At 30.3% G+C, this 16,050-nt stretch overlaps 1 protein-coding gene across 4 annotated transcripts in view; it reads right to left on the bottom strand.

The window, feature by feature from the left end:
- Positions 1–16,050, bottom strand: part of LOC142348538 (small conductance calcium-activated potassium channel protein 2-like) — a 188,032-nt gene that overhangs the window by 127,856 nt on the left and 44,126 nt on the right. For 3 of the 4 annotated variants that reach the window (XM_075399911.1, XM_075399912.1, XM_075399914.1), the window contains exon 2: positions 13,642–14,385. In XM_075399911.1, coding sequence (XP_075256026.1) covers positions 13,642–13,654 — 13 coding nt within the window. In that variant the 5' untranslated portion in view covers positions 13,655–14,385. Of the gene's footprint in view, positions 1–13,641; positions 15,401–16,050 lie in introns of those variants that run through there. The other variant, XM_075399915.1, reaches the window with a different exon arrangement.

The following is a 16,050-nucleotide window of genomic DNA, read 5'->3' as shown; positions in this document are numbered from 1 at the left end:
ATATCAAAACAGTCAGCAATGTTTTTTTGTCTCTAAAAAAATCAACAGTACTATTGTTAACAATTTTTACTTATTTTAGCAACATTGACGCAATTTTAGCCAAAAAATAAATCAAAATAGTCAACAATACTGTTTTGTCTTTGAAAACCAAATCAACAACACTATTGTTACCAATTTGAACATAATTTGACAAAATTGACTAAATTTTAGGCAAAACATCCAGAAAATTTGAATATAACGGGAAAAAAAATACGCAAACCAGTCTCAATACTCACAAAATTCAAAACGTCGATAAATCGCTCTAGAAAACGAAATTCCAAACAATTTTTTTTAATTCATATTCTACGCTGGAGGGGCTTTTTAATTATACCACCCACAACTCTCTACGACGAATATATCGATCGGTCAAAATTGTCTGAACAAAACAATCCCAGTTGGGTATATAGTCACTCCCCTCTCAAGAGGGGTCGGAACAATAAAGTAGCAAAAGAAAAAAAGAGATCGAAATGGTTGGCATCTGATCAAAGATTAACAGTTGTGATTCTAAATGTTTTTTACCGAAAACACCATTGGACCATAATTAAAAGAAATCGCATGTTATTTTTCGTACTCACACAAAAATAGACTATTTCCTTTGAAGAACTCATATGACCATTAAAAATTTCCTTGCAACGTTTCATAACATCAAACGGGTAATTTTTACTTCCATAATCTTTTTTAAAAACTGGTTTCCTCTTTGATCTTTTTTAAATATTGAGGCATAATTGACCGAAAAAGAACTTTTTGTATTTAATTTACTATTTCCTATACAGTCTTTCAATAGCTTCTCGTTACAAACTGCAGAGGCACGGTCTTGTGTATACAGAACTAACGGTTTTAGAAATAATATTATAAAAGCAACAATAAATGTGAGTGTGAACTTAACTTGCCAGTATTTGTCAGATAAGTGTTTTTCTTTCGAAAGTTTTTTACGCAATTTTTATAAATCATGTTTAACAAAATTTGTATTTAAACCACTATTATTAGATTTTGTGTGTGCACATACACAAAAGGTGCACATATGCTCGTTTCTCAAAATCCGCGATTGCAAAGTAATTTCAAATCCACCGTAAGCTCTATTTCAAATTTCAATTGTGACGTTGACGGTAAAGTTGACACACACACAAACAAACACATATATAAAAACATACACACACACACACACACACATATATATATATATATATATATATATATATATATATATATATATATATATGTATATATTTATATATATATATATATATATATATAAAATAGTAATTTTTGTGTGGCAGATTTGACAACAATCGGCTGTCATCTAAATAGGTATGGCAGCGTGATACAAATTTTTGTAGCTTCTGTGCAGACTATACATTTCAGAAACATTTCCAAAACTTAGAACCTAGAAAAACTATTTTTCTTTTACTATGATGCTTTTTTATCACAATGAGAAACTCTTTGTCTTAATTGCCTTTTTCTGACAAAGAGACAAACTTTTATCAGATTCCTTGATCAGACTGATAACAAGCGTTTTGTTTTTTGTCGGAATAGTATCTTTTATGCACCCAATCTTTAACTTTTTTTCATAAATTTTTGACTAATTCAATTCAAGAATTAAAACACTACACAAATTTCATTAGAATACGTTTTTTAAATTAATTTAAATTCGAAAGGCCTCTGAAAATTGAGCCCTTCAAAATGAAACCAGACGTTAAAAGTCTTGGAAACAATGACAAACTATAACTCTAAATATTTAAAAAATTTGAAATCCAAGCCGTAAATGAGCTTTTAGTTTTTTTAATGGAATTTAAAGAGGTTAGCAGATTAGGAAACTTGAGAGTGAACAACAAATGTTTTACAAAATTTGATCTCATGATAAAATTCTAAATCAATTTTTCATTATTGTTCACACCTTGTGGGATTTTCGAAGAAAGTAGGCTGAGCCCTACGTAAACTTAGCCAAACGTTTAATTAGGGAATGAAATACTTTCAAAGGGTATAATTGCTCATAAAAATCACCATTCACTAGTAAACTAGGCCGTTTCCATGTTTTTTTCAAATTATAGAAAATAAAAACTATATTATCAATCCTGTTAAACTCAAAAACGTGAATTAGCAAACACAATCATTGAATTAAGTACAACTTTCAAAAATCAATTAGAATTTTTAAGGATAACTTAAGTGCTAAAACCTGGCCATTTCTCAAACTATCTCCAATTTCACAAAATCCAAAATGTGCATCAGCGAAGATTTTAAATGAGTGCGAGCCACAACAAAAATTCGAATTTCCAATTTGAACTTGTAAGAAAAACTTTTACGCTAACATCTGCTAATTTCACAAAACATCCTGTTCTGCATAGAACACAGAAAATGAGCAAATACTAAAATCTGTGACAACCACTACACAAATTTTTCTTTCTGCAAATTGAATTTTTAGGGATAAATTTAATTTCAAAATGAGCCAAGTTATCAAAGTAAGTCTTACAATCCAAAAAAGTCCGGAAATTTTGAGAGTTGCTGTCATATTAGAAAATGCTAAATTAATTTAAATTCAATTCACGGAACAAATCAAAAGCAAACAAAACTAAAACTCCTATTAAATAGATTGTTGACTACAAGTTTAATGAAATATTTTTGTTTCTAAACACTTATGCGGACCAGCTTTTTGTCGTTGCTAAAAACATTTTCTTTTAACAAATCTTGATTTTTGCATTCATATTTTAATTTTGTTTTTGGGAACTGCTCACTGGCAACAATTGTCATTAAACAATGAAGATAATCGTGGCATCTTATTTCGCAAGATACCGTAGTTAGTTAAAAGCAGTTTAGAAACAAAACTATCCCTTTAGGCCCGTGGAACATCCTTTTTTTCTGAAACCTAAAATGATTATTAGTCTAAAAAAATCTATGGGTACTCCTATAAAATGTCATTTCCATCTAGTAGAGCAAATTATGGTAACCTTTTTCGGTACAATCGTATAAATATTGTAGAATTTGTTTTTAAAATCAACATGCAGACATATACTATTATATGTGTTGTGGATACTTAGATGCAAAAAAGAAACGTGCAGGAAAAATGTTGCTCTTTGTGCTTTATTTTGCACAATAAATTTGAATTGCCGTAAGACGTGAAAAAAGCATAATTTTTTGAAGGATTATGTGAGACTTCGTGAAGCAGAAAAAATAATTCTTTTTTCTGCTCTTTTATACACTGGTGCGATTCGAAATAAACGATTTTCATTAACGAAGAACAGCACAGATTCAGTTTAAACTAGCTAGAGGAAAGCTTGCATAATAAAGATCAGACTCTCTCCTGCGAAAAAGTTTTTCGAGTTCATCGGAGAAGTCAGACAAGATTTCTTGGCGGAAAACAATATATCCAAGTGCAGACATGCGATCATTTATGATTTTGGGGTAAAACTGTTTGTTGGATCTTTCAATGAGCTATAGGGTATATTGTACTTGGAAATTTTTTTGAAGTAATGGAAATATTTGCATCCCAACGAATTTTTTTTCAACTGTCAAAAAATCCTCTATTAAATAAAAAACTGTCTGCAATTTGTTTGAAGGAAAGGAGCAAGAACTGGAATGGTCGAAAAATGTACCCATCTGAATCCAACTGAACGATTATGTACAATTTTGAAGCACTAATTTGAAAAAAAAACAATTCGTCGATAAAATTTGGAAATAAAAGTGTATAAAATTGCTGTAAATATTGTTAGCAACCTGTTTGAGAACAGCAGAAAAAGTTTGCTAAAAATTTGAAAAACCAAAAATGAAATAACTAATTGAAGGAGAACTCAATTAAACCCAAAAACTTGCATTATTAGAAGTTTGGGGCGTTGTTTAAAAACTAAGCAATAGTACGTGGCGTTTTTATTTATATAAATTTATGTATATATTTAAAAAATGTACTTCTATCGAAAATGTACACTATTGCTAAAACCGGAAAAAATGCATTAATTCATAAACAAATTTATATATATATATATATATATATGTTTATCTGTATATATATATATATATATATATATATATATATATATATACATATATATATATATATATATATATATATATTCATTTATACATATAAAGACATTTATATATATATATATATATATATATATATAAATATATATAGTTATATATATATATATAAATTTAAATGTTTACATATAAATTTATATATATATATATATATATATATATAAAAATATATATATAGATATATATATATATATATATATATATATATATTTATCTGTATATATATATATATATATATACATCAATGATAATTTACCTGTACAAAAGTCACAAGTAGAGATTTCAATGATGAATAACAATATATATATATATATATATATATATATATATATATATATATATATTTGTATATGAATAATTGCATTTTTTCCGGTTTAAGCAATAGTGTTTATTTGGCATAGAAGTGCAAGTCTGTTTAGTCTGACGATCAGAACTGTGAAGTAATCCCTGTTGAATTTCCAAACTAGTCCTAATAAAACAAGGTGGCTCGGTAATGTGCGATTGCACATAAAGTTCCGACCCTGCTCATCCACAATTTTAGCATAATTGTCTACCAAATGAGGAACAGGTGGAGAAACAAAAGAAATTCAAGTATTTTTCAAAAAAACTGGTGTATGAACGAAAAGATAGCCTCCAAACCAAATAACTGTAAAAAAAATGATGCATTAGATTGATGAGATATGCCGATATTAAGAAAGCGAGCGAAGACGAACGGCAAAATCAAACAACAACAACAAACATTAATTACATCAAAAAATTTATGTCCGTTTTAAAAAACAAAACTTAATTACAAAATCAAAATGGCGTCAGATAAAATTGAAAATATATAAAATAACTTCAAATTCACCAGAAAAAAATTGTTATTCACCAGTTCATAATAAAGCTTGGTAACAATTAGACAAAAAAGAACAGAAACTCTTAAGCTAGAAAATTCGCTGAATTTTTTTTTAAAAAACAATTAGTTTCAGAGTAATGAAGACCATTAGAAATCAACTAAAACATCCCACAGGTTTACAATTACCAATGCTTTTATAGAAGGGAATTAAGAACTCTAGTTATTCAATTTTTTATGCAGTTACAAAAAGAACAACAAATAGACAACAAACTAAAAATCAATTAAAACTTGACAGAAAATGCTTTGGATGCCGTAAAGCCATTTTTTGGCCCCCAAAAATGTTCGATTGCACCTTCGTCGAACACCGATATTGTATTACTGGCCGCTCATTAATGAAAATAAGCAATAATTGAAGCAAAATAAAAAAGCAAGATAAAGTAATACTTGTTTTTATCGAAAAGTTTATTTCCAAAGACATGAAAGCCATTAATTACAGAATGAAAAAAATGAATAGGTTCGTTTATTCTAACAACGGAAACCTTCGAGACCTGCAATTATCCAGAACAAGACTTACGTCTACAAAAAGAACGTCAAATATAACAAAAATCAAAAAGTAATTTACTTTTTATTGTGAAAAGCCCGTGTCGAAGCCAGTAAAGTCATAACGAATTCTTTAAACACATTGGATTTTGTGACACCAATGCCTTTTGACATCTTCTTTTAACAAAAATAACATCATCTTTAACTTCTAATTAACGAGACCAGGTAACAAACAGAAAATAAAAGGAACAAAATTGCGAAGTTGAATTGTTTTTTTTTTTCATTTTGGAAAACAATTGTTTTCAAAGTCATGAAAGCCATTATCTATCTTCTAATATCAAAAATCGGCTCATCTACTCTTCCAGAAAAACCAATAAAACCGGGTCATTGTACAGGAAATTAAATACGACTAAAAAGACAAAGTAAAAACGACAGTTAAAGACAAAATTAAAAAATTCAATTAAATCTTTCGAGAAAGTACTGTCGAAGCGGTAAAGAACCACAATCTATATCTTTGAGGATTTAAATATTATTAATTGCGCGTTACTTTGAACGCAAAAATTGTGATATATGAACCGACAATAACGTGATAATTTGACAAAAATAGAAAACATGATAAATAGACAAACACCTAAAAATCAAAAAAATAAATGAAATCTAGTAGTATCAAAGCCAGAACACCATAACTTAAGGCATATAACCGCAATAAGGACTCCATTTGAACTCAACAGAAAGACGGAGCACTCTTTGATTGCTGACACTAAGCTACAAGTTGACCAAATTAAGAGAAAAGTGGAGGCAAAGTCCAATAAACAACTTTTTATTTAAAAATCAAATATTTTAAAAGTCAAAATGACCATAAGCTTTCAAGCAATCAACTAGATAAATTAATTTCGAGTTAATTAGGAGGCCAATGGGACCTATCACTAGTGAACTTTGATTTGAATTGTTCTGTTATTAAATTAATATAAAAAAGATCGAATTTTTTTTATAAAAACCGACTGACGACGATTCGAAATAATTATGGATTGTAACGGTCCAAGATTGGTAAACAACTAGGCCTGCTAATGTTTATTGTCCATTAGGAATATTTAGTTTTTGGAATGTCATTGATATAGATACTTTTTAAATTAAAAATCAAAAACAAATGCTACGTTTTTGAAAATCAACGAATAAAGTTAGCAAAAAACGGCAAAGTTTTAACTACAGAGCACTCTCAACGGAAGTTGAAGTGGAATTAGCCCCCTTTTCAGTCTACAAAGATTGTGTTAGTGATGTTTGGGTGTGCACTTCCTGCAAATTAATCAGAGTGGACTAAAAAAACTTATTTCGTGCTCTTTTTGATGAAAAAGTCTGAATTTTGTGAAATATTTAGCCGGAATTTGTGACAAACAAAAATTCAATGAAAATAGCCGACAATATATTTTGTCTTTAAACGTAAAATCAACGACATTTTCTTGAAAAATTTTAATAAATTTTGTCAAAATTGGCGAAATTTTAATCAAAAATTCCGAAAAAAGGTGAATGAAATCAACGGAATTCACTCTAAAGTTTAAACCTCGATATCTCCCTGTTAAAAACAAAAATCAAAAAAATCTTTTTAATTCCATATTCTGCGCTGGACAAGCTTTCTAATGATACCAGTCTCAACTCTCTACGATGAATATATCGCTCGGCCAAAATTGACTGAACAATAAAAAACCCATTTGAGTATATAGTTCCTCCCCCCTCAAGAGGGGTCGGAACAAATATATATGATATCGTTCAATTCATAGCATAATTCCTAGAGGGCAATCATCTATGGTAAATCCGGGAAGTCATAGAATTCACATGTGCTCTTCATAACGTTCGGTTTTGAATAGAAAGAAACAACGAAAGTCGTCACTTTTTTCCTCTGTATCGTTGGTATATTCTGTTACCAAACGTAAAAAATTTCGTCGGTTTGTTTGACTTCAAAAAACTGTTCGTATGTTCCATTTCACACTTGAGAATTCGTCGCTAAGTTTGATTTTCACTTGTAGAAAATCGCCGTTTCATTTGATTAAATTTTAAGATGTCGTTTGTATGTTTGTTTTGAAACCAAAGAAATCTTTGGATGAAGAAATTTTAACATATTTGCCTTCTTAGGAATCTTCTTTTTCATCAAAGCTTAGTGAATATGAAGAAATGAACTAATCATTTGTCAATGCTCAACATGTCTGCTATTTTTTGAAACAAAAATATAAGGAGATTGTGGAGAGCTAAAAACGCAACTGTGACGTTTGACTATATAATTTTGCATAAATATTTATTTTCGTTTCGACCCACTTGAGTGGCGATGAACTATATTCTCAAATGGGTTTTTTGTTGTTCAGTCAATTTTGGCTGATCGATATATTCATCGTAGAGAAATGTGAGTGGTAACATTAAAAAGCTGTTCCAGTGTAGAAATCAAATAAAAAAGATTTTTTAAAATTTCGGCTTTTTTGAGGAGTTATCTAGGATTGAAGTTTTGTGTGAACACGGGATATTTGGCATGATTTTGTTCACTTTTAGCGTAATTTTTCTTCAAATTAAGATATTTTCTATAAAAATAGTGTTTCAAAGTTACATTTCATGCCACAAAATGAACCAATTGTGTGTTCTTAATAGACTGTAGGCGATAAAAAGACTAGTTCTGGTCCAATAGGGAGCTTTTTTTAGAAAACTTTTCAGCTTTTTTGTTTTATTACGTCACCTTGAGACTAGTCAGTTTTCATATCGAGGTTCCATTAACGACAAACCTCATTTACATTCAATTGAATCCCAATAAAAAAAACTTCGTTTTCAAGGAAATGCTCCTTTTTTTGGCTTCGACACTGAGTTTTCGTAATGTTAAATAAAAATTTGATTTTACTTTTGAGGATTCACTAATTTTTTTTGGAGTCCAATGGCGTGAACGCATTGACTAAAGGTGCAATGTGTTCCGTAGTGAGCATTAAGTGAACATATCTGTTGCTTTGAGTGGACAGCTCTTGGCTGTTAAGGCTTCAAGAAAACATTTTCAACAATTTTTTTTCAACACTAACCAATCATAAACTTATTTTCGTGAACTGTAAGTCTGTCTCAGTAATGATAGGACCCTTTTTCTTCATACTGCAGCCCAATTTTATCTGGTTAGCGGTTTTATCTACTAACTTTTGGATCTATGACTTCAATGACACAAAATATCAATTTTTTTGAAAATTTTTGTGGTTATTTTTGTATTATTGGCTACGTCTGAACTCATATTACCTTATCCAAATTTTGATAGCTCCCATTAGCTTCAAAAACACGTTTTATGGATCACTGATAAAGTTTTCAGAGAAAAACTCATGATTTAAATGACTTCGACACTTTCTTCACGTACTTTTCTACTGACTTTTTTTGCCTGTTTTTGTTGTTGTTGTTTTCATGATCATAAGACTTATTGTGTCTTATTGATAACCTATGAAAGACAAACGTCATTGTCCTCACATCGGGTTATAATTGAGCGTATTTATTGACTTCCGTTGAAAGCTAGTGATTTTAATGGCTGTTAAGAAGAATTTGAAAATAATTTTTCGAAAATTTTTTTTGAACATTCTTCTAAATTTTGGTTCTATAACTTCAATGACAAGAATTCACAAACTATTTTCTAGATTTTTGGATATTTTGTGTATTATTTTTTACTTTTGAACTCTTATTACATTATCCAAATAGTGATAGCTCCCATTGACTTAAAAAAGACGTTCAGTGGATCACAGATGAAGTTTTCAGAGAAAAGCTAATGTTATTGTTGTTGTTTTCATAGTCATATGACTTATTGTGATGCTTTATTGATATACTATGCGTGTCAAATATCCTTTTCCTCCCATCGAGGCACATCGTAAAGTATTTATTGACTTCTGCTGAAAGCTATTGAATTTAATGGCTGTTAAGTCCTTAAAAAAATTTCGAAAAAATTTTTTAAACATTAAGCAATTAAGCAAACTTTTTTCGTGAACTGTTAGTCAGTCTGAGTATCGAAAGGGCTCCTATTTTTCTACAGTTTACAAAAGTAATCTGGTTTCCAGTTTTATCTTCTACCTAATAGTTTTAAGACAACAATGCCATTGGTTTTCCTAATTTTTTTCATTTTTCGGATACTTTGTCTTGTTTTTGGTTCTTTTTGAAATCTTATCACATTTTTCTTACACTGAGAGTTCGCATTGATTTAGAAAAAACCTTCAATGGATCATAGATACATTTTTCAGAGTAGAGCTTATGGTTAAAATTGCTTCGAAACCTTCTTCATGCACTTTTCTACTGAATTTTTCAATTTTGCCTGTATTTGTTGTTTTTTTTCATAGTTAATGACGTGTTGTAATGGTTTATTGATAAAATTGGGCAAACAATTTTGTTGTTTTTTCAATTTAGCGTATTTACTGGCATCCGTTGAAAGCTATTGAATTTTATGGCGTTGATATTACGAGTTTTTTCAAAAACTTCATGGTTCTAATGTATTTGTTCATATTTGGTAATTATTTGAAGTTATATTGATAAAAAAGAAGAATCCCATTGCTGTTATAGAAAATTGTTTGAAACTAGAAAAGTTTTTATTGAAAAGTTTTCAGAGAAAAACTCATGATTTAAATGACTTCGACACTTTCTTCCCGTACTTTTCTACTGATTTTTTTTGCCTGTTTTTGTTGTTGTTGTTTTCATGATCATAAGACTTATTGTGTCTTATTGATAACCTATGAAAGACAAACGTCATTGTCCTCACATCGGGTTATAATTGAGCGTATTTATTGACTTCCGTTGAAAGCTAGTGATTTTAATGGCTGTTAAGAAGAATTTGAAAATAATTTTTCGAAAATTTTTTTTGAACATTCTTCTAAATTTTGGTTCTATAACTTCAATGACAAGAATTCACAAACTATTTTCTAGATTTTTGGATTTTTTTTGTATTATTTTTTACTTTTGAACTCTTATTACATTATCCAAATAGTGATAGCTCCCATTGACTTAAAAAGGACGTTCAGTAGATCACAGATGAAGTTTTCAGAGAAAAGCTAATGTTATTGTTGTTGTTTTCATAGTCATATGACTTATTGTGATGCTTTATTGATATACTATGCGTGTCAAATATCCTTTTCCTCCCATCGAGGCACATCGTAGTGTATTTATTGACTTCTGCTGAAAGCTATTGAATTTAATGGCTGTTAAGTCCTTAAAAAAATTTCGAAAAAATTTTTTAAACATTAAGCAATTAAGCAAACTTTTTTCGTGAACTGTTAGTCTTTCTGAGTATCGAAAGGGCCCCTATTTTTCTACAGTTTACAAAAGTAATCTGGTTTCCAGTTTTATCTTCTACCTAATAGTTTTAAGACAACAATGCCATTGGTTTTCCTAATTTTTTTCATTTTTCGGATACTTTGTCTTATTTTTGGTTCTTTTTGAAATCTTATCACATTTTTCTTACACTGAGAGTTCGCATTGATTTGGAAAGAACCTTCAATGGATCATAGATACAGTTTTCAGAGTAGAGCTTATGGTTAAAATTGCTTCGAAACCTTCTTCATGCACTTTTCTACTGAATTTTTCAATTTTGCCTGTATTTGTTGTTTTTTTCATAGTTAATGACGTGTTGTAATGGTTTACTGATAAAATTGGGCAAACAATTTTGTTGTTTTTTTCAATTTAGCGTATTTACTGGCATCCGTTGAAAGCTATTGAATTTTATGGCGTTGATATTACGAATTTTTTCAAAAACTTAATGGTTCTAATGTATTTGTTCATATTTGGTAATTATTTGAAGTTATATTGTTAAAAAAGAAGAATCCCATTGCTGTTATAGAAAATTGTTTGAAACTAGAAAAGTTTTTATTGAAAAGTTTTCTTTTTTAAGGCCTTCGACACTTTTCTCGGTCAATTTTTTTCTTAAATTTGTTGTTTCCTGTTTTTTTGTTCTTTAGGTAGCCGTAAACTGCTGACTGGTCGCATAAGCTTGTAATTAAAATTTGAATGAATGATATTACCCAAAGCACTCAGTTTATAGCGAATAATCTTAAATTTTCCGATATAAATTTCTATATTTTTATTTAACTTTTCAGTTTTCGTTTCGTCTTTTCGTCAACTTGCAACTTACTTTCACCATTGAGAGGTCCCGTCCAAATTCTTGTATTGCAAAAAATAACAAATCTACGTATTGGATTTGTCACTACTGACGTTTTCTTTGTTGTACTATATGCGTTTTTATAAAAAATTTTTTGAATGGTGAGTTTTGTGTTTCTTTTTCTCTTCTTTCAACACAATCGCGTAATAACAGATCCCAATGGTTTTCAACTTTGGCCCAGGTAAACTTTGTTAATATCGCAGTATAAATCTTTTAGCTGAAATAGTAGAAATAACAATTGAATTAAAAGTACATAATATTCAGATAAAAGATAATGACTTAAATGGTATCAAAAATTTGTGTTTTCGCAAATCGTTTGTAATTTTTTGGGTTCTTCTACATCTTTAGTCCTTTTATATGGCTTAGTCTAACCAAAGACAGCTTTTTTGGTTTCGTAATAACTTTTTACTAATTTTTCAAGGTTTATTTAGTTAAAATCTAATACTTTTTAAGACTTTTGAAATTTCTTGGTTTAAAAAATTTTGATTAATTTTTGAATTTCGCCTTATTATTCGTTCTCTTTGTCGACGTGTTACCTAGTGTCATTAAGAAAAACATTCATCTGCTGTATAGTTAGGAAAAAAGTAAATTTGAGTATTTAAGGTTTTATCTGACTGCATTTTTACGTTCCTACTAGGTGTTTTTAAATTTCGATATTCAGTTTTTGCCGTGAAATTTTGGTTTTTGCTAATTTTTTGTTTGTTTTTTTTTCTCTCGTAGTATTTTTAACTGCAGATCTCGTTGGCGCTGTAATGAGACATGGCATTAAGTAATTCAATTAGTGGTTAGATTGTGTAACAATTGTTTTAACCTCAAATATCTATTTTTGTTATATAGTCATTTGGTTGACAATTTAAAGAATATTGATAAGCTCGGGTCGGATTATCATGTGCGAACGCACATTAACGAGCCTCCCTGTTAGAATTTTAGAATTCTTTACAGGAAAAAAATGACGTCTTCATATGTTGCAAATCTGGTCAATCGACTATTACCAATGTTTTAAATCTGTCATACCGACGAATTTCCTTTATTCTCAGTCTTAATATAACTTTGTTATATAAAAAAAAATCCGAATGTACTGAATGTTTCTAAAGTATAAAAGCAGTTGACACATATAATCCAAAGGTTTCCTGTGTTTGAAACCGAGCATAGCAAAAATTTATTACAAAGCTATCGTTTTTGTTTCAGTTTCCTGGAATTAGGTGACGGTATAATGACAAGAAGTCATATAGTCCTTGTACAGTTATCACGATTTTTGTATAACCTTCAAACCGGTCAGTGACGTAACAATTATAAGCTCACAGAAGTTACAAAAAAAAATGACGTAACATGGTAGTTATCGCCTCTCTGAAATTATATAACCACTCGGTTTCGCCTCGAGTTTGATCACTGCTCGAGTGTGGTGTTACATAAGACATTTCACAGAAAATAAAAGATGACGTCATTGGGAATCCGGGTCGAGGAAAAATCGGAAAAGTAAGCAAGATAAGCGTTGAAAAGTTGTTTTTTCACCGCAAATTTTGTACATAATTTTGCGGTGAAACGAGGTGAAATTATGAACCGCCGTTTGTCTTCCGTCTCTTTTGGGGTTTTCGAATGTTTGTGCTGGTTGTTGTTCTTGTGTCTTCATCAAATCTTACTCGTGATCGGGTATTTTGCTGTATACCCGACCGGATCCACTCTTTCTGGCATTTCAATTGATTTGGTAAATCGCTGTCCAATTTGTTCGAAAATATTTAGTGATTTAGACGATTTAATTTTAGCGATTGAATTAACAGCGGTAGATTTGTTTAATTTCATCGTCTTCAACTATTATGTTACATAATTTGGACACTTTTTTTCAAAGCGTTGAATTTATGTAATTTCACTGCTAAATTCGGTTTTCAAACTATATAATTTTACCGCTACCAGTCGATAAAAATTTTTTCACCGCATTCACCGCCTGATTTATGTAATTTCACTGCATTCACCGCTTATCTTACAAAAATTCCCGCATTCACCGCTTATACATATAACTGCGTTGAATGGTGGTGAAACCTCGATACGTGAATAAACTCACCGAAGCTATTCATCTCTCTGCACGCTTAGTGTTGTTCGATTGCAGTAACGTCAGAATTTTAACCAGTAAAATTTCCAGAAAATATTCGGTAAAGTGAAAAGTTTTGTGGGTTAAATTGTCGCTTTTTTGAAGATGTTTCACTGATATGGAGTTACAAGTAAGTGGAAGAAATTGTAAACAAATTGACACTAGCCAAGTAAACAAACAATTATCTATATTGAAGGAAAACTTTCCATTTGGAAATGTTGAGGAGAAGCGCTTTCGTTAGATGTGACGTAATAAAATAAATAAAAGCGAAGTCTAGACCGAATAATTTTGCGTTTGAAGCAACTAATTGAAATAAATTGTTCGCAATTTTTTTAAAACTGCTTTTGGCTTTGAATTACAGAAAATTAGCTTGAGGTTAGCTCAATTTTTTGCAGGTATAACTTAGACGTTTTTATGGTTTCGCGCAATAAAAAACGGGAAAAATTGTGGATACAACAGTATTTGGAGGGCCAAATAAACTCATTAGTTTTCAAAAATTATATAAGCGCAATATATAAGACGTCACAGTGAAATTAAGCTCGAAGTTTTATGCTCGAAGAGATTAAGATTGAACAGAAGCAATGTCAACAGAAGTCACATCAGCAAAATCAAGTTAAAAACTCATCTGATAAACTGAAAACTGAAAAACGGATAATTAAGTTATTTTGTAAAATAATGGCGGATAAATAATAACAGACGAAATTACATCAACTTTAACTGAAAGAAAATTTACAATTTAACCGATCAGTTATAAATCCTATTTTGATGCTGAAAAACTTTGGAATTTTTTTTTACTATCTTTTCATTTAACTAGTATTAAAGGTTCTATCGTAGGTTCCATTTGAAATAACAAATTATACCCATTTGTTTTTTTTATCGAGTTGATAGTGAAAATCAGGCCGGTTTTATCATGACAAAATTGATGAAAACAAAGTTTTGAAATTATTGATGATTAAAAAAATCATAACCAAATCATGGCTCGATATAACAGGCAATATCCGAACGCTAATATCAATTAAACTTCACTTCAATCACAGTCCATAAGAAGGCAACTTTTTAAATGCCGGGTGCTAAAAATGTAAAACTGATCACGTCGGTAAATTCACCAACGTAAAGGTATTTACGTAGTGAAATATTAATTAAGTAAAATATCAATAAAAACCGTGAAAGCCGCGGAAAGTGAGAATAATAATAGATGGGGTGTTTATTGATGTTGTGAATTGATTTGCATACCATTAGAGCATATATGCCGCTATCTACAACGCAATATACCTGCGCTTGATCCTATATGCACTCGTAATTTTTTTAATCCCCGAAAAAGGTAAATTTTGAGCTAAACTCTCAATCAATTTGGGGGAATTTTGTTTACAGAAGGTGAAAACGTGTTACAATTTATGGGAAAGAGATACAATTTGGGCAATTTGAGCTCACTTAGAAAAACATTAAAAGGGTAAAATGGGGTTATTGCAGCTTGTGTACCTTTCAAAACTTGCCGCTCAAGTGAGCATTGATGTATAGCATAAAACGTGTATAGTGGATACATATACCTAACCTAACAAGATAGGTAAGTAGATTATTTACTGGAGGGTGAATTTTTTGTCCCTAGTTGAACAAAAACCGCGACAACTGAACAATTATTAGCCTAGGGCTACTTAGAAAAGATGGAAAACAATGGGAATGGAATGCTCGTTGGGTGATAATGATGCTTTACGGCGAGATAATTAGATTATGGGTATAATTTGTCATAGTGTATTGTTACAGGTCATTAGATAGTGTTATATCAAAAATCAAAATGTCATGTAAGCGCGTCACTGATTTCCTGGTAATTACAATTCCTTAAAAACCGAAAAAACTGAAACACGCGGCATTATTTTTTATCCCAAATTAAACAGTGCACAACGGAATTCTATATCAAAGTTTGGAAGTATAGCGTGAGGAGATTGATTTCAAAGAGATAAAACTACAAAGGATTATAACTAATTGGTTTTAGTATAGTCTAGGTCCTAAGTGGTAATAGTATATCACCAAAAAAGAGCTCCAAAACACCGCTAATATGCAGTAAAAAGAGTAAAATGCAGAACAAACAACAATAAACCTTGTTAACCCCAAATTATTTACTAGAAATAGTAAACACCTCTATTTTTTTCTGAAATTACATAACGACACCGATTTTTGGTAGGAGAAAAGAACTGAAGTTCTCAGAAGTGAAAATTGTTTGTTACCAGAAATGAAATCCTCAAGAAAATTTTTTTATGCAATGAAATTGAGCAGAGAAGAATACATATGCCGATAGGGTGATACTCGGCACCCAATCAGCACATGCATTCTTCCTCGGTTTTCGGAGCCTACCCGACAATGAAATTGTTCTAATTTTAGAAACAC

Source organism: Convolutriloba macropyga, chromosome 10, assembly GCF_964194025.1.
Source record: "Convolutriloba macropyga chromosome 10, txConMacr16.3, whole genome shotgun sequence".
NCBI lineage: Eukaryota > Metazoa > Xenacoelomorpha > Acoela > Convolutidae > Convolutriloba > Convolutriloba macropyga.
The sequence above is the reverse complement of the archived record's forward strand: the minus strand, read 5'-3'. Positions and strand labels throughout refer to the sequence as shown.